Source organism: Temnothorax nylanderi, unplaced genomic scaffold (genome assembly GCF_030848795.1).
Source record: "Temnothorax nylanderi isolate EJ_2023f unplaced genomic scaffold, tnyl_v1.0 TNYL_tig0176_pilon, whole genome shotgun sequence".
In the NCBI taxonomy this organism is placed as follows: domain Eukaryota; kingdom Metazoa; phylum Arthropoda; class Insecta; order Hymenoptera; family Formicidae; genus Temnothorax; species Temnothorax nylanderi.
This window is the reverse complement of record NW_027249238.1, coordinates 142,434-165,617: the sequence shown is the minus strand read 5'-3', so window position 1 is coordinate 165,617 and position 23,184 is coordinate 142,434. Positions and strand designations below refer to the sequence as shown.

At 28.2% G+C, this 23,184-nt stretch overlaps 5 protein-coding genes and 1 pseudogene across 5 annotated transcripts; all 6 read right to left on the bottom strand.

Moving 5' to 3' along the window:
* Positions 1–34: 34 nt before the first annotated feature.
* LOC139778241 (odorant receptor 46a-like) lies at positions 35–2,356 on the bottom strand. The gene is made up of 5 exons (XM_071716112.1): positions 1,954–2,356; positions 1,267–1,602; positions 731–932; positions 446–601; positions 35–374 (listed from the first exon to the last, which is right to left on the bottom strand). The coding sequence occupies exons 1-5, from the start codon at positions 2,313–2,315 to the stop codon at positions 321–323; spliced, it is 1,110 nt and encodes a 369-aa protein (XP_071572213.1). The 5' UTR covers positions 2,316–2,356; the 3' UTR covers positions 35–320.
* Positions 2,357–3,711: 1,355 nt separating this feature from the next.
* On the bottom strand, positions 3,712–6,799 carry LOC139778228 (odorant receptor 46a-like). Its single transcript, XM_071716103.1, has 5 exons — positions 6,305–6,799; positions 5,558–5,893; positions 4,802–5,003; positions 4,269–4,424; positions 3,712–4,181 (listed from the first exon to the last, which is right to left on the bottom strand). Exons 1-5 carry the CDS (start codon positions 6,664–6,666, stop codon positions 4,128–4,130), a joined length of 1,110 nt encoding a protein of 369 aa, XP_071572204.1. The 5' UTR covers positions 6,667–6,799; the 3' UTR covers positions 3,712–4,127.
* Positions 6,800–6,989: 190 nt separating this feature from the next.
* Positions 6,990–9,636, bottom strand: LOC139778231 (uncharacterized; annotated as a pseudogene).
* A 2,231-nt stretch (positions 9,637–11,867) lies between these two features.
* On the bottom strand, positions 11,868–14,860 carry LOC139778217 (odorant receptor 43a-like). Its single transcript, XM_071716092.1, has 5 exons — positions 14,347–14,860; positions 13,711–14,046; positions 12,804–13,008; positions 12,470–12,625; positions 11,868–12,381 (listed from the first exon to the last, which is right to left on the bottom strand). The coding sequence occupies exons 1-5, from the start codon at positions 14,751–14,753 to the stop codon at positions 12,325–12,327; spliced, it is 1,161 nt and encodes a 386-aa protein (XP_071572193.1). The 5' UTR covers positions 14,754–14,860; the 3' UTR covers positions 11,868–12,324.
* A 2,140-nt stretch (positions 14,861–17,000) lies between these two features.
* Positions 17,001–19,028, bottom strand: LOC139778225 (odorant receptor 46a-like). The gene is made up of 5 exons (XM_071716099.1): positions 18,667–19,028; positions 18,255–18,590; positions 17,633–17,834; positions 17,241–17,396; positions 17,001–17,145 (listed from the first exon to the last, which is right to left on the bottom strand). The coding sequence occupies exons 1-5, from the start codon at positions 19,026–19,028 to the stop codon at positions 17,089–17,091; spliced, it is 1,113 nt and encodes a 370-aa protein (XP_071572200.1). The 3' UTR covers positions 17,001–17,088.
* A 1,382-nt stretch (positions 19,029–20,410) lies between these two features.
* LOC139778243 (odorant receptor 46a-like) lies at positions 20,411–22,808 on the bottom strand. Its single transcript, XM_071716114.1, has 5 exons — positions 22,446–22,808; positions 21,697–22,032; positions 20,998–21,199; positions 20,779–20,934; positions 20,411–20,464 (listed from the first exon to the last, which is right to left on the bottom strand). Exons 1-5 carry the CDS (start codon positions 22,805–22,807, stop codon positions 20,411–20,413), a joined length of 1,110 nt encoding a protein of 369 aa, XP_071572215.1. The 5' UTR covers position 22,808.
* Positions 22,809–23,184: the final 376 nt, after the last annotated feature.

The window sequence follows — 23,184 nt, the reverse complement described above, 5'->3', positions numbered from 1 at the left end:
GAGGAGATATCACAGAAATGTTTACTACTACCAATTTTATGCCGACTACTAACAATTTTATTTTTAGTACTAATATGAAATTTTCGAGATACTAACACTGTGCTTTAATTTATGCAATTTTTATATCTTTTTTTAAAATGTTTAATATCTTTTCAAATACCGAAATTAACGTCCATGAAAATTTCCATAAGAATTGTATCTCAGTCTCGTGAAAATTATCTAGTCAATACTAATGAGATATGGATCCTGTATTTAAATATGATGGGTTGTACGTGATTTTATAACACGTTAAGTATGAACAATAACTTCTGTTTATCACGTTATTCTTGCGTTTGATGCAACAAGTTGAAAGCTGAGTATGACATCTTAAGTAACTGTAAAAAAATTGTAGATTAAAAGTTGCAATACTTAGTAATAATATCTATCTTAATTGTCTGATACTGACAGCTACAAATGACTCGAGATTCATCGTAATTATGTGCGCGCTACTAAATTCAATAGGAATAGTTGCACGCTTCATGATTATTAAAAGGCCTTTCTTGCTGCTATTGCTAAGTCCTGACCACTTTACATTAAAAACGTTACTCGCCAACTGAAGGCTCTACGATATACAAAGAATTGCACATTAAGAAATGTCATATTCGTCCTACTTCTTTTAATGATATATCTCTTTTATTATTTATATTTAATGGTATATATGTATGTCAATCCATTTTAGAGAAATATATACTTTCACTTTGAGTTCGTTTCCAAACCAACAATAAATAAAGATTTGCGACAATATGGCACTTGTATATGTCATCAGTGAAAGAAAGATCACATAATCCGTTGCCATTGCTATTCGATATAAATTCGAGCATAACACCAACATGCTCACCGCAAACTGGAGACCAATTATTTTCGCGAACATGTTATTTACTGTGTACGCACATCTGCGATTAAATAAAAGACGCTTAGTTTCTTACGCGTGCGGCTTTTAAAATTATATACAAATTGGATTGTTAAGGAATCTAATAATAAAATAATAAAAATAGATATATCAAGTTTCTTTATATTTCTTAAAACTTTCAATAAATAAGGAAGAATTAATCCAAAATTGATTTCAAAGAGGGTTTGTAAATAAAAATGAAGACTTTGTGTGGAATTTGTTAAGTATGTGCTTTAATTATTTTTGTATTATTAAAAGAACGATTGTTACGAATATGGGATTTTATATTGTATATAATTCAAATGATTAAAAGTAACAAAATTACATAAGAAACCAACTCAAAGATACGGTTGTGATGATAAACACAGTCACGCAGAATGTTTTCGTCATCTGCCATTTTTGTCAATCGATATTCCAGAATTTCAAGCTGGCAGCAGAGGTGTAATAAAAGACCGCAAATCATGCCCTCGCAACCGGCGTTTACTATACCGGAAGTTGCCATGCCTATCAATTGGTGACAGTAAACAAGAAAGTATAAAACAGGATGCGAATAATTGAACGGCACCCATGCTTTATACGTCAAATTTTTACTCATAAATGCCGTAAATACAGACGTCACAATTATTGATATAATTGCCGACAAAATGACCATCAAGTATCGTAATGTACTATTCCTATAAAATGATTATGAAAATTATTTTAACTAATTTCTTTTAAGTCTTATTTTACTTTATTATCACTTAATTATTAATCTATCAAATTTTCTCTTTTTTATTTATAAATATAGAAACACTGTTTTTTCTTTTATTTTAAAGAAAAGTATGGCAGTTTTTGGAAAAATTAATCAATTCTGTTATATATATGTTACAGATTTATTGGTGTAAGTTGTCATGCAAAATGTATGTACAATATAATTAGTATCGTTCTAAAGTATTTAAAAGACATATATGAAATATTTTGCTATTTAGAAAACGTATTATTAAAGAATCGGTGAGAAATTTTTGCGTGAAATTATTAATACTCACTTTACTATTTTCTCAAATTTTTGTTGAATCATAAGTTCGCGTGTGTCGCATGCTGCAAAAGGTTTTTCGTAAAAAAGGTTGATTATCATCATAATATTTTTGCGATCTATCCACATATAAACTTGTTTATAGCCTGCGACAAATACGGTCAACATCATGTATAAAGAATCGGTGAACTCGTCAGAGTTCTCGACGTTCAGCATGATGTTCATAAATTGAGAGAACGAAAATATATATAATGCGGAGACAAGAAACATTGCGTATGTTTTATAAATTATATGTTTAAATAACGATGTCCACGAATTCGGTTGCCAACATCCGGTAAATGAGCAGACTAGGAGTGTAAATTCCAGCACCCGCATTTGAGCCTCTTTAATATAAATTTTTTATATAATTTTGTTTACATCAATTAATATTTATTACATTATTTTTTACTATTTTATAGAAACATTTCTCTTTTAGAGAAAAGGATCACATACTAGAAATAAAATTAATTTACTAAAAATGTTAAAGAAATTACCATAAAAGTTAAAATTATATTTTTTTAATTTATTTAACAAAGCTATGCTTGCCGTTAGCTGAAGTACATTTAGCCTAAAGTATATTTTATTTATTTTATAAGTGTATACTTTCTGTAGCATAAATTATAATTGTACAATATTGCTTTATTGCTTAAATGGAGATATCAAATATTGAAAAAAATATTATTAAATTTCAATTTGATTAAATTTGATTAAATTTTTATAGAAATTTTGCTGAGAAGTATTTATATTTACAAAGATAATTTACATTACGAATAAATTATAAAAGAACACCAATATCGAAATCACTTGGTAAGATTTTATTTTCTGACTTCAAGCTTTTGATATGCATATAATATTTATATTATGCACTTACGAAGCTCTTCTGATTTCTTTGCACCATGAATTACTTACGTTTACATTCAACCTTTCACTTTTAAATTTATTTAAACTGTTCATATAATTTTTACAAGCATTGTCTCAACACTCGTCGCATCTCAAATGAAAGTGAATAAGCCGATTTTGAAAGGGGGAGAGAATGTCTATAGAATATCTCGAGACTTTCTGATAATGATACTGTTCGTTACATATCCTTCATATCTATTTTCGTTATTATTGTAATATCCATACGTACAACTTGCGAAATAATATCTCACGAAATAATATCTCACGAAATAATACCTCGCGAAATAACATCTTCATGAATTGAAATGCGGAAATATTTCGATATACATGTCCTATTAGAGAATTGAATGATGTACTATTATGTCGAGAGACAGCGAGATAGAGGGAAAACAGATATAAGGAGAAACAAGTTCTTTGAACTCTTAATAAATTATAAGTTATTGTCAACTATTTGTAAAATACTTTAATATAGACTCTTCGTCGTGTATACATGTATGCCAAAATATTAGACATTTCTTTCTATTGTATTATCCACAATTTTATCGGATATACATCTCTGAACGTCAGTTAAGGAATCATTAGCTGCAGTTTACCTCTATGAAATGTTAATACCAATAGCCTATACACTCAGTTTTACATTTACTAAGTTTTTGTTGCCTTATCGCGTGTGGCCTGACATGTATATCGAGACACGCTATTTCTATATTGATTCTTATACATTTATTCTATCTTATATTGCAAACGTAAATAAGGTAAGAAAAAATTTTTAATCTTGAATACAGATTGGTTACATACACTCACATACACATACACACATAAATCAATGGTATAATGCAAATTAAAATTTATTTATTGATATACTTGTGTATGTGTATATACATATTACTTTAATCGCTATAATGTGTTATAATACAATATGGCTGTCTAAAATACAAAGTTGATCATTTTAACACAAAGCATGTTTGTAATACAAAAGCATCGAACGAATAAAATATCTCACGTACACACATGCATATACACAGAAATGCTTATAATGATTTTATTCATATCTTTAGCATTAACACAAATTTTTAAGAGTATTGATGAGATCCTTTAATTAACACTTTTTATTCTTTATTCACTTTTAAAGAAGCACCAATTAAAATTCTCGATAAAAATTTTATAAATCTGAGGATTATCTTGTCGATACTAACAAGGTATTAATCATTATTTCTACTTTTTAACAATTTCTATTTATTAATTATGTTACTATTCATGCGTTTGATGCAGCAAATTGAAAACTGAATATGACATCTTAAGTAACTGTAAAAAATTATAGATACATTAAAAGTTATCTGAAATAATTGCAATATTTAGTAATAATATTTATCTCAATTGTTTGATACTGACAGCTACGAACGACTCGAGATTCATTGTGATTATATACGCGCTAGTAAATTCGATGGGAGTCATGGCGCGTTTCATAATTAATAAGAGATTTCTCTTGTTGTTATTGCTGAGCGCCGGCCATTCTATGTCATAAATGCTATTTACTAATTGAAGGCTCTAAAATTGTAATATTTTTTATACAACATTAATGAGAAGTATCATAATCTCAACTATATATTTTTTCTTACAGATAACTTCTTTCAAGTGTCACGCTTCAAGATAGGTATTCAATTTTTTCAGTTTTTGGATTTTGATTTAAGTATTTTATTCTGTCATTAAAAATGAGACACTGTGCATAAGTGCACGTTTAATACTAATTATTGTCTACATGAAAAATCATGTTTTGACATCTTAAATCAAAATCCAAAAAATGAAAGAATCGGCCTGTGACACTTAAAAAAGGTTACTTGTTAACTCTTCTATTTAGCAACGCAATTAATTCTATTTTAAATAATATTTAATATATAAATAGGATCCATTTAAATAAGATGTACTTTTAACTTGACTTCGTTGCCAAACCAGCAGTAGATGAAAATCTGCACTAATATAGCACTCGTATACATCATCAATGGAATAAAGCTCACGTAATCAGTCGCCATAGCTATTTGATATAAATTCGAGCACACTACCAACATGCTCACAGCAAACTGGATAGCGATTATTTTCGCAAACATGTTATTCACTGTATATGCATATCTGCGATTAGATTAAAAATTCTCAGTTTATATCCTTGCATTTTTTAAATTATTCACTATATACTTGTTAATTCATGTTACTTAATTTTAATTGCTTATTTAGGACAAAATATTTAGAAATAAATGTTTAGAGATAAACGCAAGGTAAGTCAAAATATTTTAGATTTTTCTAACACTTCTTTTTCAAAATTTTCCTCTTTCTCTCTCTCTATTTTAAAATTTATCTTTATTCAATGAAAATTTTATTAAGTACTATTTTTAGTTACAGAAATGTACGAAATATATCAAAGTATTTAAATATTTAATTTAAGTATTTATCAAATATTTCATTTTTAAAAGAATTTTCTTTTAGTTCCTCGTCAATCAAATTCTACTTAAAGTTCAATGAGAAATTCAAAAGATTCTGTTAACTATATTTGCATTTCTTTATTTTATTTTTATGCAGAAAATCTTTGGATCTTTGATCTTTCATAAGTCGAAAACTATTGCTGTCTTTCCAGCTGTTGTAGAAAAATTAATTTTGTTTGAAGTACAAAACTACTTAAATAGACTAACTCAAAGATACGGTTGTGGTGATAAACACAGTCGCGCAGACTATTTTGATCATGCGTGAGTTTTGTCAATCGATATCCCAGAATTTCAAACTGGCAGCAGATGTGCAGTAAGAATCCACAAAGTAAACTCTCGCAAGCAACATTTACTATACCAGAGGTTGACATGGCTAATAATTGGTGAGTATACACAATAAAATATATAGCGGGAGATGAGTAGTCAAACGGTATCCATGCCTTATACGTCAAATTTCTTTTCATAAGATCCGTGGAGACAGACATCCATATTATCGATGTGATTGACATCATGACAATGGTTAAATATCTCCGCGTATTGTTCCTACAAAGTATAAATTATAAAATTTATTATAGCCAATTTTTTAACTTGTTTTCTTTTTTTACATCTCCCGCATTACTATTTATATTTATTACATTTTTTAGTTTCCTATTTGCATTTATAATTGTAAAAATATTGGTTATTTTACAAAAAGTCAAAAAACATGTGTTTTGAACAATTTTAATTAGATGATATATGTAATTTACATTATTTGTATCACTAATAAAATAGATACAATAATTCTGCAAGCTATTACTATAATTACTATAAATAATTAGTATAAAATATTTAAATAATTAGTATAAATAATTGGTATAAAATATTTAAAAACACAAGGCAAAGTGTCTTACTACTCAGAAAGAATTTTGTCGAAGAGTGATTGATTTAATTACACAATCTTATAATGACACTTACTGTATCATTTTCTCAAATTTCTTTTGAATCATTACTTCATGTGTTTCATATGGTGCAAAAGGTTTCTCAGTAAGAACATTTATTATTACCATCACATTCTTACGGTCTACCCACATATAAATCTGTTTGTAGCCTGCTACAAGTACCGTCAACATCATATACAAGGCATCGGTAAATTCATCGGAGTTGCCGACGTTTAATATGATGTTTACAAATTGAGAAGTCAGAAATATATATAATGAGAATATCAGAAACATTGCGTAAGCCTTATAAATTATATGTTTAAACAGCGACGTCCACGTAAGCGGCTGCCAGCATCCAGCGAGCGCGCAGATCGTGAGTGTAAATTTCAGCATGCGCATTTGAGCTTTTTCTTTAATTCAAATTAGCCTACACAATTTGCTGTTAACATTACATCATAGTTTATCGTGATCGAAATACGTCTCTTTCAAGAATGGAAAGAGAAAATGTTAAGAATGCTTCTAATAATTTAAAGAAAAGATATACCGCATCTTTTAAAATCTTTAAAAAGCAATATTTTATAATTTAAGATTTAATTTAAAAAGATATTTGATACTGAAAAAATTGTAAAAATATTTTTTTTCGATGAAAAATGCAATTTTTAAATTAGTCAATTTTACTACGTAAAGCATATTGTAAAGTGTACATAAAGCATTCATTAATTTAAAAATTAACTATTCAATTTTTTTGTAATATATTATGGTTCTTTTATATATATATATATATATATATAGTGCACTTACAAAAATTTTCCGATTAATTTACACTATTTGTGTCTGCTTCAACTGTCTATCACATTGTCAAAACTAATTTAAATTGATCAGGTAATTCTCACGAACATTATTTGGTTAAATCTTTGTTTCTCCGTCTCCTCAAATGACAATGGATAAATGTCTATTGCATCTCTCGATGATTTTCTAATTGTGATATTTCTACTCGCGTCCCTCCCGTATCTATATCCCTGTTATTATTATAATACGGAACTATCAACGACGTTCTTGAGAAATAATATTTTCATGAACCAAGACGCAAGATTGTTTCGAGATATATATATATATTTATATATGCTTTATTAGAAAATTACACATAATGTACTCCATCTACATCTACAATAACATTTTCATGAAGACGATAGAAGAGACAGACAGATATATGTAGAATAAATTCTTTCAATTGTCCTTAGTAAGATATATTATTTATTCTCTATTTCCACAATTATTCGTCATACCTTCAATATGGTTCGGTTATAGTATGTACATTACAAAATATTTTTACTGTCTATTCGCAAACTGAATACTTTGGTTGTCGCGTAGTGAATCGTTAACTTCATAGCAATGAAATTTTAATGTTGATAGTCAATACGCTCAGTTAGACAGTAATATGCTTTTTGTTGCGGCGTACTGTCTACTGTCTGCTGTCATATGTGATAAAAAAATATTATCATGTGCTTCGTTGAATATTGACTTTTACGCTTGCTCTCCCTTTAGCGAATATAGTAAGAAAATCTCTTTAATTCTTAGATAAAAAGTTAAAGATGTTATGTAGTTATATGCACGGTAGTTATAAAAAAATTTTTCTTTTAATATATTTTTATTTTCTCTGCAATATTACTTACTATAATAAAATATCAATCAACAGTTTTAACGCAGGCTGTAAATATTTGTAGCCCAAGTAGAAATATGGAATAATAGAAATATAGAAAACATTAATAACAATTCTACTTGAATATATCTACTGTTAGTATAAATTTCTTGTAACATCGTCTTAATCTGCATTCTGCAATTTCATTTCTCATTATAAACATATGATTAATACCTTTCTTTATACGCCAAAAATTTTTAATATGTCCTAATATTTGTCTTCCGCAAACATTTCATATATTGTCTAGTTAACGGTATGTTAAATAAATCAAATTTTTGCTCTTCAACATACCTTGTACGTCGCTTCGTGAAATATGATAACAATCTTAATTTATCAATTATGTTCCTGCTGAGAGCGTTTCAATAGATTGTAAGCTGAATAAAGCTGATGCTTCAAGTAACTGGAAAAAAGTTTAAAATGCATTTAATATTAATTAAAACATTTATGAGAAAAAGTAAACATATTTTTATAATTGACTTATACTGACACAAATGAGTCAAGATTCAATGTGATAACCGCGCTATTACATTCAATGGGGACCATCGAGCGCCTCATGATTAACAGATCTCTTTTGATATTCTTATCAAGCATCTGCCACTCCATATTGTATATGCCGTTTGCTACTCCAATGCTCTGTAAGTAAATAAAACACCGCATATCATTAGAAACATATTACGTGTTGTGTAATGATACTCCCTTTTCTTTGTCTCCATTTTTTACTTTTATAATTTAAAAAAATTTTTTGTAGTTACAGAAATCTAATTGACTTTTTCATATGTAAATATAAGATTATATATGTATGTAGATAAATTATGTACTTTTAATTTGAGTCTCATTTTTAAGACAGCCATAAAGAAAGATCTGTGACAAACATGCAAGCTGTATACAATATCAGTGTAATGAGACTTTCATTGATCATCGCGAAAGAAATAGAAACCAATTTGTATAAATTATAGCACACACCACTAGCATGCTTACTGCGAACTGGAGAGCGATTATCTTCACAAACCTGCGATTTACCATATACGCGTATCTACGATTAAATAGAAGATTTTAGTCTATTCAGACAATATTTCCAAATTTTGAAGTAAGACAGAAGTTGTTTTAAAAACTAACTCATACACTGAAATATACATACTGGAACGCGCACTGGCGCGGGCGGTCGACACGCGAGGGAACTGAGGAAAGGATAGGTGCTGTCATAGCCGTCAGAGAGGCCACCTATCCTTGTCGTATACTGATGGCATGCGTACAAAAAGACAGGTGGCCTCCCTGAAGCGTTGAAAAGCAGTCTTCTTCCCTCGTTTTCCGCTTAGCTGTAGCTTCCAGTGCGCATTCCAGATTCCAGTATGTATATATATATATTTCAGTATTTTGAGTGGTCGTGGTGACGTACACGCAATCACGAAGAATACCTATGTTGATTATGTAAGATTTTCGTCAATCGGTATTGCAGGATTTCGAGTTGACAGTGGATTGCGGATCTCCTGCAGCCCCTGTAGGAATCCGGATATCAGGCTATCGCAGGAAACAGGCAACGTTTACAGCCGCACAGATTGACATACCGGCATACCTATCATTTGGTGAGTGAATACGAAATAAAATATAATGGTTGGCCTATCGAATGGTACCCATGCCTTGAATGTAAAGTTCCCGTTCATAAAATCCATAAAGATGGCATTTAAAATTATGCATATGGCTGACGACGCCATAATACCAGAAAGCGTACTTCCTATAATACATACAAATTTCTCATGAAAATATACTAACGACCATGGAAAATTATTATGTCCACTTGTTTTTGAAGCGTTTGCTTTTATGTTACTCACATTACTATATTTTCCTCGAATTTTGTTCCTATATTTATATCTATGTTGTTTATGAGATATTGATGATTTACAAGCATTGGAAGGAATGCAAAAAATAATTATGTTTAGAAAATGATTAAATTGTGCCAAACACAATATATTATGTGGCGTTAAACTAAATATAATAGTACGTTTATATAATAGTACAATTTTATCTTAATTTAACATATAAAACTTGTAAATTTATAATATCTACTGTTATACTTACAAAGTGATCAATTCACACAGTCAATTACTCGACGTAACATTAAAAGTGTCTACCACAAATATCTTGAAAAGTAATTGATATACTATTTAAATAATTTGTGGAAAAATTATTATATAATTAAATCATATTCACACGTCAAATGACAATGGACAAATTTTACAAGAGAGCAGGATACATCCAGAATGTCTATAGTCTCGCGACACCACTTTCTGACAATGCGGGATCCGTTCACCGAACCTCCTTCTTATCTTTCTCTATTATTATCGTAATACCGATTTTGCAACGGCGCGGAATATTATTTCCAATGAGTCAACGTATAGATAAGCTGCAATTTTTGTCACGCGATGGGGTAAATAACATTTCCACAATAAGGTAGAAGGCAAGGCAGATGTACTTTCGAAGATTCATCAATATAGAACACCAGATGTAAGTTGCCCCTATGAAGCATTCACGCAAGTTACTTATTGTACATTGATAAAAAAAATTTTTTTTTATTACTGTCACTACCCAGTGCTTGACATGTCATTACATATAGGACTACGTTTTATATATATCGATTTCTATTCACGATTGTCGGTAGAACATAAAAACATCGGGGAAAAAGTGGTAGAAGCTATTATATACAGTGACGTAATAACTTCCACGATACTACGTCAGCTCTTTTTACTTGATGTTGATAGTGATTGTAGCAATTAAAACAATATTATACGAGGACCTTCGCTGATATGCGCAGAGAAAAGTGTATTAATGCAATAGTATTAATACAGTGCTTATAGGATTAATTGCAGTGATATTAGGCAAAATACAAAAATAAAATGTGTTGCATAAATTGTATACTTATGCAATTGTATATTTATGTTTTAATAAAATATTTTCATACTCTAGTTTTAATCTAGATCTCTTTTTTAAAATTTTTATTTAATATGACTTGAAAATTTTGCATTATTCTGTCTCAAAATATCTTCATTTTTTACTAAACTCTCTCACTCATATTTGCATTATTATTGAAATATGAGTTACGGCAGCATCTATCTGTGCGCAATAACACTTCTCCATAATAACGCCTACGCGTAACGTCATTTCATAATATGTAGACTTTATAACAAAACTACATAGGATATACGGCAACTGCATAGAACAGCGATTTGCTGCAGTAATGAGAGAACGCGCATAAATAAAAATTTTATATTCTTATTACAAGTTAATACATTATGAATTTTTTTCTCTGATTATAGGTACTTATATTGTTAGATGTTGCTCTTTAGTATACGCATTAGTTAACAATTTTACTAAATATTTTATTTATTACTATACAAAAAAGGGAATTTGTCATATAATAATTAATAAATCAGGAACTATGACTTATCTGTAGGAAGTCTTAATACTACAGATAATACTACGGATAATACATAGATAATATACCATATAATATCTATCAATATTGTATTAATTTATTTGTTTTTATCAGTCTTAAAACATCACGAAGCACCTCGTTACATGTCGATTTATGCATCCGCTACGTCGCATATAAATAAGAATATAAGAGAAGATATTATCTTAATCTTTAAGCACAGATCCATTCAATTTTGCCCCAATATATATCACTCATTATAAAAGCCAAACTTTTGCATATAAATATTGCAATTAATGAAAAACGCATAATTTACATATTTGCATATTTGTTCGAGTTAACAATTCCTGCTAAAACATTCTTGTCAAGAAAAAAGTGATAAAAATAATAATTATTTATGAGAGAGAAGATGAAAATGAATCATCGCACACACACATACACACATACACACGGACACAAGAACGTTTGCAATAATTATATTTATATATCTTTATTGTAAATAATCATTTTCTGTAATTTATTTATATTCGGCTTATTTGATCTTACGCGCGTTTCTAAACTAATTTAATTATTATTTATTAATAAGGTACTTAACATACCTTATTGACAATTTTGTAATATTTTTTCTTGAAAATTTGTTATTAATTAATTGATTACTATCACTCTCGATGTGTTGATAATATAAACATGATATAAAGGACTGCGCACAATTCTTATGGAAAATGGCACTTTTGACAAGATTGGCTGTAACTTCGCTATTTTATAATTTATGTGATTTTTGCGGAGGTTGTGACAATGTTAAATTTTGATTAGCATCACATAAAATATAAAATAGCAAAATCACTGATAATTTTTACTGTCAAAGACCATTTTCCATAAGAATTCTACGGAGTCCTTTATTATAAATAACAATTATCAATATTTTGCTACGTTAGTGTTTCTGCGAATGTATTAATACATTAAAAAGCGAATATGACGCCTTAAGTACCTAAACAATCATAGAATTATATACTGATAAATCTCATTGAATGAACTGTACATTTATCACATGGAAAAAATAAATTCCTCATACAAACCCTTAGGAAAGAGTCAAGATTCACCGACATAATATCTGCGCTGGTAAACTCGATTGGAATCGTAGCACGACTCATGATCATTAAAAGACCTTTCTTTATATTGTTGCTAAATAACGTCCATTCCAAGTTATAAATACTGTCTGATAATTGGAGGCTCTGCAGATAAAATTATAATAAAAGGTCACATATCTTATCCCCCTTATACAATGTATGTGTATGTGTACTATGCGTGTATACGTTTTCTTCTTTTTGCAGCGATAGACGCTGATGTTGCAACTTTCTTTCAGATAAACTGATTAATAACTGTGAAATTAAAACCAGTTACTAGAACTACCTTCAGCTTGATTTCATTGCCGAACCAACAATAATAAAAAATCGGAGCCATAGTGGATGCCACAACCATAACGTCCTGTATATAAGAAATGGTATTGGACGATTTAAAAGCCATATGAATTAAGTTATAGCACATTACCACCGTGATCATTACGAACTCACTAGGAATTATCTTGGAAAATCTATCGTTCAGCATATACGCGTATCTAAAATTACAAAAACCATCTTCAATTTATCTACCAATTTTTTCTAAGGTGTTCAATCGATGAATTTACATTGGCAACTTTAATATCCAAACATGAAAAATATCTTATACTTTTATTGTTCAATAAATATCTTTATATAATAGCTTTTATATAATTCTTAAAGAAAATTTGTCTGAGATGGCAATTACATTCAGCACTATTCTTACATCAAAGATAATATAATAGTTTTTATAATTTATAAAATTATTTGTTTCTAATACAATATTTCTAATATACAATTATGGTGAATAGAAATGAATATATTATTCGTTATCTAATAAGTACAGTAATTGTGTTTTTGCAAATCTTGAAAAAGGAAATCTGAATAGATCTATGCGCCAGTATAAAAATAATAGAGTGTAACATGCAAAAATAAGTTCTTCTTTCCATATTTGTTTATTTGATATATTTTTAAAATGCATATCTCTCTCTGAGAAGAATAAAAAAAAATTGCGAAAAATATGTGGAGTATTAATTTGCCACTTAATTTAAATTTTACAAGTAAACTTTAACTTTAACACTTTTAATTAAAGAATCTAAATTATGAAAAAAGAAAATTATTAAAAAATTGAAAATTTTACGACTGTTATTAGTGAAATTTTAATAAGATCATATTTATCTTAAAGAAACATGTAGTATTCTAGGATTAAAAAAAAAACTTACTGAAATATGTGTATGTGGTGATTTACGCAATCGCGCAGATTTCCTGGACCATTCGTGATGTTTGATAAACGGTACTCTAAAATCTCAATCTGGCAGCAAATGTGCAACAATAATCCGCATATTAAATTGTCACACGTGGAATGGAGAAGGCCAATAAATATCAGAGTTAATATCTGATGAATGTATGCGAAAGAAAATAGCACAGATATTGAGCAGTCGAACGGTAACCAAGCTTTGTACAATAAAACTCCATTCTTGAAATCCGTCAATAGTGAAAGAAAAATCATGTAGAAGGCCGTTACCATAACGAGAGTTAAATAACATAATGTATTATTCCTATAAAATCAATAACATATATAAAATATGTAATTTAATTCAAATAGCATATTTCGCTCAAGAAGCAAAAATTTTTCAGAAAATAAGTTTAAATATTTTGAATTATTAAAATTTTGTAATATTATTTTTAAAGGCGATTTTGTAATAACTAGAGGGACAAAAGTATATTAGCTCTTTATTCAAAGACCCGTTCTTTTTGCAAACAATTAAAACATGACACTTTTTTAGTTATGTCGTTGTTATAGCAAATGAGCGATTGGTCGATAATATAAATGATAATTTACATTACTAATAACTTACGTTATTCTCTTGTCAAACTTTTCTCGAATCATGTTTTCGTTCAAATCCATCGGTTTGAATGGCTTTTCGACGAGATTATCAATTAACATTGCAATATCATCGTGATTTATCCGTATAATAATTGCTTTGTAGCCCGCCAGAAACGAAATCAGAGCATTGAATAAGGCGTCGCCAATTGCGTCAGGGTCGTCAGCATTCAATAGCTCCATAATTTGGGTCATTGCAAATGTGTATAAAATTATAATTATTGACGCTGTGTAAGCGTTATACATTATGTATCTAAACAGCGACGTCCACGACGTTGGTCGCCAGCATCCTGCGACCGCTAAAATCGTGAGCGTAAATTTCAAGACAGGCATTTCGCTTTTCTTCCGAACATCACTTCTCAACATCCACTTGCCCAACATCAATCACTGTTTTGATTAATGTTATATACTTATTTACTACAAGTGTCGATTATTATATGATAATACTGATTATAGAGCAATAATTATAATAGATGGAGATTTCCAACTACGTGTTACATGTGCATGAATAATATGTACAATATCACATTACAAAATATTTGATTGTTTATTTTTGTAAATAATTACTAACTAGTTGCCTTCATGTATATTAATAATCATATACAAATATAAAAATTTAGTAATAACAATAAAAGTTACGAATACAAAGTATTAAAGCACTGTATCATACAACAGTATTATTGTAATACTTATCTGAAATTTTCAATTTTTTTATATATTAAACTTACGAAAATTTTGAGCGACTTATTTGGACAAACCGATGAATACTTTAAAAATTTTAATCGATTATTTGCTGCACACGTTGTGTGACGAATCAAATGATGTTCAAAAGAACAACAATCTCAGAATGTCTATAGTCTCTCTCAATTCGATAACGACATTTCGTTCAACTTCCCTCTTCGTATAAAATATCTCTATTATTATCATAATAACAGACTTGCAGCGATCCCCCTTCTCTTGTGAAATAATATTCTCATGAATTGAGAAGTGATATTCTTCCGAAATAATACCTTTATTACGAAATTACGTAACGTATTATTTTCATGGAGACAATCGCGGGATAAAAGAAGAAGTCCGGTATGTAGTCAGGTATATAGAAAAATAAATTCAAATTGTCATCAAACATATTATAGAGCAGTAACCGTGAACTGTTTCCGAGATACCTAGTACAGTTTTTCCTTTGTCGTACGTCTATTATAGAATATTTTATTTATAACCATAGACAGCATTGCAATATTGTTTTATAGTAACGTACAATGAAAAAGTACGAGAAAATAAATTCTTTAAATATTAGTTACCATAGCTCACCTGTATGAAACGTTAATACTATCCATAGATTTGGTTACAAGCTGTGTTACTGTCACATTTTCTGTTACAATATCTATAATATATTCTATACGTCTATGATATTGTGATATCGTGCACTCTTCGGAATATAATTTTTAATACTTTTGATTACATATAAAGAAGGTGTGGAAGGCACTTCAATTATTTTTACAGATTATTAACACTTATGTAAGTTTTATGTAGTAATTGTAATTTACAATATAGTTTTCAATATTATAAATATTTAAATATTTACCGCATAATAATAATTTTGAATAATAATTTTTGAAATAATCTATAATTTATGTTTTATTAATGTTTTTATTACATGTCAAGGAATAGATGACCAAAGTTTTATTAAAAATAATTCTTTTATGATGTCAAAAAATCACATTGTACAGCGCTACAATACTAAGGGCCGGTTATTCCAAGCTGTTGGTAAGCTAACTAATAGTTATATGTCTATCTTTGTCTAATATAATAAAGGATAAACCAAGACATATATATGATTTAACTATTAGTTAGTTTACCAACAGGTTGGAACGACCGGTCCTAAAAGTGTTAAATATTATTACAACTATTTTTATTACAATAGTACCATGATAATATATTTTAAAATATAAAATATTTTGATATGTAACTTACATTTAATTTATAAAATTTTTTGTTCAATATTTTAAAAGATATTATTTTATGTTTGATAAGAAATCATTTAGGAGAAAGTCTTTACGGGATTCGAGAAAGTCTGTTTTAAAGATAATTGCGAGACAATAGGAAAAATATTCGTTTGGAAGAATAAATCTCTTTTAACTGTTATTAGTATTTTATTTTTTGTGGACAATTTTGTCCACAAAACAATTTTGATATTTTAACATTCCTGTACATCGATTATGAAATATTTAATTTTTTATTGTCTGCTTATCTACAAAGATATACTCTCAAGCAAATATCCATACATATATTACAATAGAATTTCTTCGGTAGCATCAATGTTAAGTTTGATTTGTTTAACACTTTCACATTCACTTCCCAGCAATATAAAAATATATGACAGGAAAGTATAATAAAGATCAAATTTTTCTTTTGTCTTATAATTATTACTTATAAATAAATATTAAGATATTATATGCAAATAATATCTCTTTTTATAAATATTAATATCTTATTAATAAATTATTATATACGTAATTAATAATATTTTTCACTACATTTTATTATATTTAAAATAACATTAATAAGGATTTATTATTGATGAATATACATTATGTGGATATAAAAAATTACATATGGATACTTACTAAATCTGCTGTTAATATAATTTATTTTTATTGCATTTTGATTACAGATATATGCAACTATATTGTAAAACAGAACACATTACACATTTGTCTTACTTTTCTTGTACTCGTACCAATAAATTATAAGCGGAGTACGATGTTTTAAGTAGCTAAAATAATAAAACATAGTAAAAATCCACATTGTCATTTTATCCCAAGTCGACGATGGGTGGATATTACACAATACAAAATTTACTATACTAACCGCCACGAAAGAGTCCAAATTCAAACTAATGATATGTGCAGTAGTAAATTCGATAGGCACAATCGCGCGTTTCATAATTATTAGGAGATCTCTTTTGACGCTGTTATTCAACATTGGCCACTTTATTTGGAAAATGCTGTCCGATAATTGAACGCTCTGCAAATTAATATGCAAAATAATATTTTTCTTATTTGAGAGTTTTAAATATATAAAATAATAAAATACTTTTTAAATATTTCTATGTACAACATGTTACCATTTTATAATATTTTTATTTATTAGGCGAAACTATAATGTGTGATTTAATATGATTGTTATGAATAATATATAACAGTAATGCGACACAAATTATGAGATGAAAAAAAGACTAGATATATCTCAATTAGACATACCTTTGATTTAATTTTGTGACCAAACCAACAATAAATAAATATTTCTGTTAACATGCAGCACGTAAATCCAATTAATCCAATACTGTCTGTGTTTAACGACGATTGGCTTAATTGATACAAATTGGAGCATATTATCAATGTGCTTATTATAAACTGTAATCCGATTATATGTGAGAATTTTGCATTTATTGAACACGCAAATCTGAAATCAAATTTTTCATTTTATAATATGTGGATATGCATGTTGCATATCGATCCAAAAGCATGACCTATTATTTAAAAAACAGCGATATATTATAATAATTATTGTAGTTCAAAAGAACTTAATGATGCTGATTGGAACGTGTTAACAACATAACATAAAAAATAAATATATATGAGTCGTTTAGATATAAAACGAAAGATAATAAATTATATTATTTAGCTATCTTAAATCAAAGTTTTAGATTTTTCTTTTTACAATAATAGAAATTAAAGAAAATTTAATGTATACCGTTGTTTCGTCTTACAGGATAATTGTAATTAAGTACATCATGGAAATCGCGAATTTTATATATAACGTTTTTTTTAGTTAACTAAAAAAGAACGTTATACATATAAAATTATTATTAGGATGACTAACTCAAATATACTGTTATGATGGCGTATGCAGTAGTCCAAGATACTTTGATCACTTAAGATCTTTTTTAAGCGATGTTCCAAGATCTCTATTTGACAATACACGTGCATTAAGAATCCACATATGAGAGTATCGCAGGCGACGTTCACACTAGCACAATAAAACGTGCTCAGAATTTGGTGAGCATACGTAACGCAAAACACCATGTAAGATGAATAATCGTATGGTACCCATTCTCTATACGTTAACTTTCTGTGTCTAAAATCAGTGAGCAACGACATCAAACTCATGAACGTCCATGATGTCGCAATCAAAATCGAATAGCGTAATGTATTAGACCTAGAAATTAATGTCCCAAAAGAAATCATAGTTAAATAAAAGTTAAATATATATAATTTATATAATATATATTTACCGTATTAATGTATCAAATTTTTTACGAATTCCCAACTCGCCTGGATCCAACGGTTTAAATGGTTCCTCGTTAAGTGCAGTAATTAATGTTGTAACATTCTCATAATTTAGCCACATTATCAGTAATTTAAAACCAGAAACGGACACATTTAAAGCCATATATAAAATATTAGTAAAGTCGTCGGGATTGTCGACGTTCAGCAAAATATCCATAAATTGTAAAAAAGCAAAAGTGTATAAAATGGTAATTATAAATATTCTGTAGAGATTATAAATAGCACGTCTAAATTGCGACGTCCAAGTTAGCGGTCGAAAGCATCCAACAAACGTAACGATTAAAAATGTAAACTTTAAAATATGCATTTTTGTTTTTTGTTTGAATAAAAAAAACACAAATATATTTGCGTATGTTAAAGCTTCGGTACTGTTTTAGAAATTTTGAAAATTTTTAAACCACATTTATTATTTTTAAGATAATTTTAACTTGACAGGTTCTTTATTGCACGTGAAGTAAAGACAAAAATGTTTTGTCTTTACATTTCAAGAGAGTGTACTTAGGAATGTCTATAGACTTGTGACGCGATTCTCTGATGATAAACGTTGACAGTAAGTCCTCTCTCTTCTTGCATAATTAATAACCGTATGTTCATGATACCAAATTTGCAACAATTCTCTTCAAAGCGATATTTACGCAAAATAGCAAGACAAATTATTTCTACATGCAACTTTTCTCTCTCATATAAGAGATAAACTATTTTCATATATTATACTTACAGAAGGACGGGCAAAATTCTAATATAACAAAGAAAAGAGAGTAAATTCTTTAAAGATACATTAATAAAGTATGAGGTAAAAATAATGTCTACAATAATACCTCGATACATATCACATCTCGATGCATCGAAGACAAAATATTTTATTTGATATTGCCTTTGCTTAGAAGTCGTTCAATCTTGATTCTCACACATGCAATATAGAAAGATAAAGAGACATTAGAGGTATGCATTTATAAAGCTTAAAACAGTCAACCATATAGAAAAAAAGATCTTCTGATATTTCATTTATTGACGTCAAGTTCTTTTCTGAATGTGCAATTTCAGTTTTCTTTCTTTAACTATACAACATGATTTATTTTATAATTCTTCTAATCACTCTGCATATGGATATTGGAATAAAGTCAATGGTATGTCAACGCCTTACACGAGGTATCATGTATTTTATATTCAATTATAATAACATATACAGTGGATCAAAACAGTATTTGCACACCCAGTTTTCTTACAATAACTTTATTCGAAGGAATAATACATAAGTACAAATTGTGTCCATAAGTAACTTATTACATATACTGTATGTAATAAATTACTTATGGATACAGTTCGTACTTATATGTATATTATTCCTTCGAATAAAGATAACGAAAACTGGGTATGTAAATACTTTTTGATCCATTGTAAACATAAAACTTATGGTCTCCCCGGTCTCCCCTACATCAAAGTAGAGAAACTTTGACAGTATTAAATTAAAATATATAATATTTATATAATTCTTTGGTAGTATGTATAAAAATACTTTTAAAGTATAAAAAACAATGTCTTATACATGTACATATATTTTATACAACTATAGCTAATAAATAAAATAAACATTAGATTTATTACTAATAACAATCATCTTATTACAATTCTTTTATAATTACTATAATCAACTTAACATGTTTTGTTTTATTTATCGTTTACTTTCTATTATTCTTGTACCTGTATTAATAAGTTATAAACAGAATATGATGTTTTAAGCAACTGAAATGATAAAAAAACACTAAACATTATTAGAATCACGAATATTTATATAATAAATAGGCGAACAATATTATATAATCTATGTGTATAATCAAATTTACAAAGGTATTATAGAAGATTTATTAGATAATTAAATGTAACTGGAGTGTAAGCAGAAATAAAGCTTTGTGAAGTACTTTGATTATTTAAATTATAATAAAATTTTATAGGTACATTAAGATATAAATATTTCTAAATATATCGTCACGACGATAAAATTATTGCCAGTCAGGCCGATTCATACGTCTTATAGTTATAAATATTTCTATACTCACCGATACAAAGGAATCCAAATTCATAGTCAAGATATATAAAGAAGAAATTTCAATTGGTGTCATTGCACGTTTCATAATTATCAACAAGCTCTTCTTGACATTATTGTTCATTTTTGGCCACTCTATTTGAAAAATGCTATCTGTTAATTGGAGACTCTGCGAAATAATACGTAAAATATTATATTTATCACTTCTAAGCTTTTGTTCTATCAGATATACCTTCAATTTGACTTTGTTTCCAAACCAACAATAAATAAATATCTGCGTTAGCATGGCGCCTGTGAATGTAATTAATGAAAAATGGTCTGCGTTGAAAGTTGACTTAGTCAATTGATACAAATTTGTGCATGTTATCATAACACTCGCCATAAATTGAAATCCGATTATTTTTGTAAAACTTATATTCACTAACTGCGCAAACCTGCAATTGAGATTTTGCGTTTAGAGAATCGTAAACTTATATATATATAGAGCAAATAAAGTTTATAAATAATAAGTTAACTTACTTATTATGATTTTAATGCTAACATTAATTATGAAAAAAGTTATGATAAAAATGAAAACTGATTAATGCTTTAATAAAGTAGTATAGCAAATATATCTATAAATAAGGCGATAAAAGCATGTGGTAAAAGACATATATATATATATATATGTATAATTGACAATTATTTAATGGCAATTGCACTTAAACAATAATAGTAAAAGAAAGTACATTTTAAAAATTTTAGTGCACTTAATCATTTGGACATAACATAGAATTTTTTTTAGCCTACTTCTTTATAATCAAAAAAATATCAATCAAATAAAAACGGAGAAAATATATGACTTCTATCGCACAACTTTGCCAAATAAATTACATATGATATAGCAATGCTGAATAAGATATAATTTTTTGGCGCTAAAATGATAACTAACTCAAAAATTCGATTATGATGCCGTACGCAATAAGCCACAGTAAGTTGATTGTTCAAAATTTTTCTCAGGCGATATTCCAAAATCTCAATTTGACAACATATGTGCATAAACAATCCGCACACAAGACTATCTATTGCGACGCTTACAATACCGCTATAACATGCGCTTAAAAGTTGTTGAGCATATGTGAAGCAAAATATCTTGTAAGATGAATAATCGTATGGTATCCATTCTCTATATTTTAGCCTTTTGTGTCTAAAGTCAGTGAATACCGAAGACGAAATGACGATTATGCATGTTGCCGTAACTAAGAGTGTGTACCTTAATGTATTGTTCCTAGAAAGTGACTAAAGAGTTATACCGATGTTATTACTAACACACATAAACTATATAAAATAAAATACTTGAGAAAATTTACATCTATTTGTTATAACAAATAAAATATTATTTGATACTAGTACTACCAATTTAATATTTTTTTACTGTAGATTGTCGAACATAATTTATTATTAAACAATTTAAAAATTTTTATTTCCAGTTTTTAATAGAAGTAACTTGTGAAATGAGTTGAATTAAAAAAAAAATTAAAATGTTTAATTCATTTAAAATTACATTTATTTAAAATATTTATTTTAAATAAATGTAATTTTAAATGTGTATATAAGAAATATTATAAATAAAATAAATATTTCCCAAAGAGCAATGTTAAATAAGGGATCGAAAATTACTAAATTAAAATATATATTTACCGTATTAGTTTATCATATCGTCGTCGAATTTTCATTTCATCCGAATCTAGTGGTTTAAACGGCTCCTCGGTAAGATAGTTAATTAACGCTACAATATTCTCATAATTTAAACACATGATGAGTACTTTATAGCATGAAATTGATACGGTCAACATCATATTCAGATTGTTTGTGAAGTCGTTAGTATTGTCGACATACAGGACGAGGTCCATAATTTGAAATATTGTGAACGTGTACAACATGGTAATTACATATAATCTGTAGATATTGTAAACTGTCCGTTTAAATAAAGATGTCCACGATTGCGGCCGAAAACATCCAGATATCGTAACAATTGTATACGTCAATTTCAAAATATGCATTATATCAGGATATTATATTAATTTAATTGTGTAGAAAGAAAAGTAAACGGAAAAATAGATACAGCAGAATTGGGTTGTATAAGACTATATAACGTGTTATAACTTTTTGTGAGTATAATAATGGAAATATTAGGTCAATATTCATTGCTCTCAAGATAACTTTAGCCTAACAGAATCTCTATTATACGAGAAGTAAGACAAAATAACATAATTTCACGAAGATACAAGGCCCTGTAGAAGGTCTATAGACTTATGACGTTACTTCTCGATGGTAACAATATTTTCCATCGATATTTCCTACTTACTTTTGCATATTCAATATCTGTATCTTTATAATAACAAAATTGCAATAATTGTCTTCAATGCATGGCAGTATG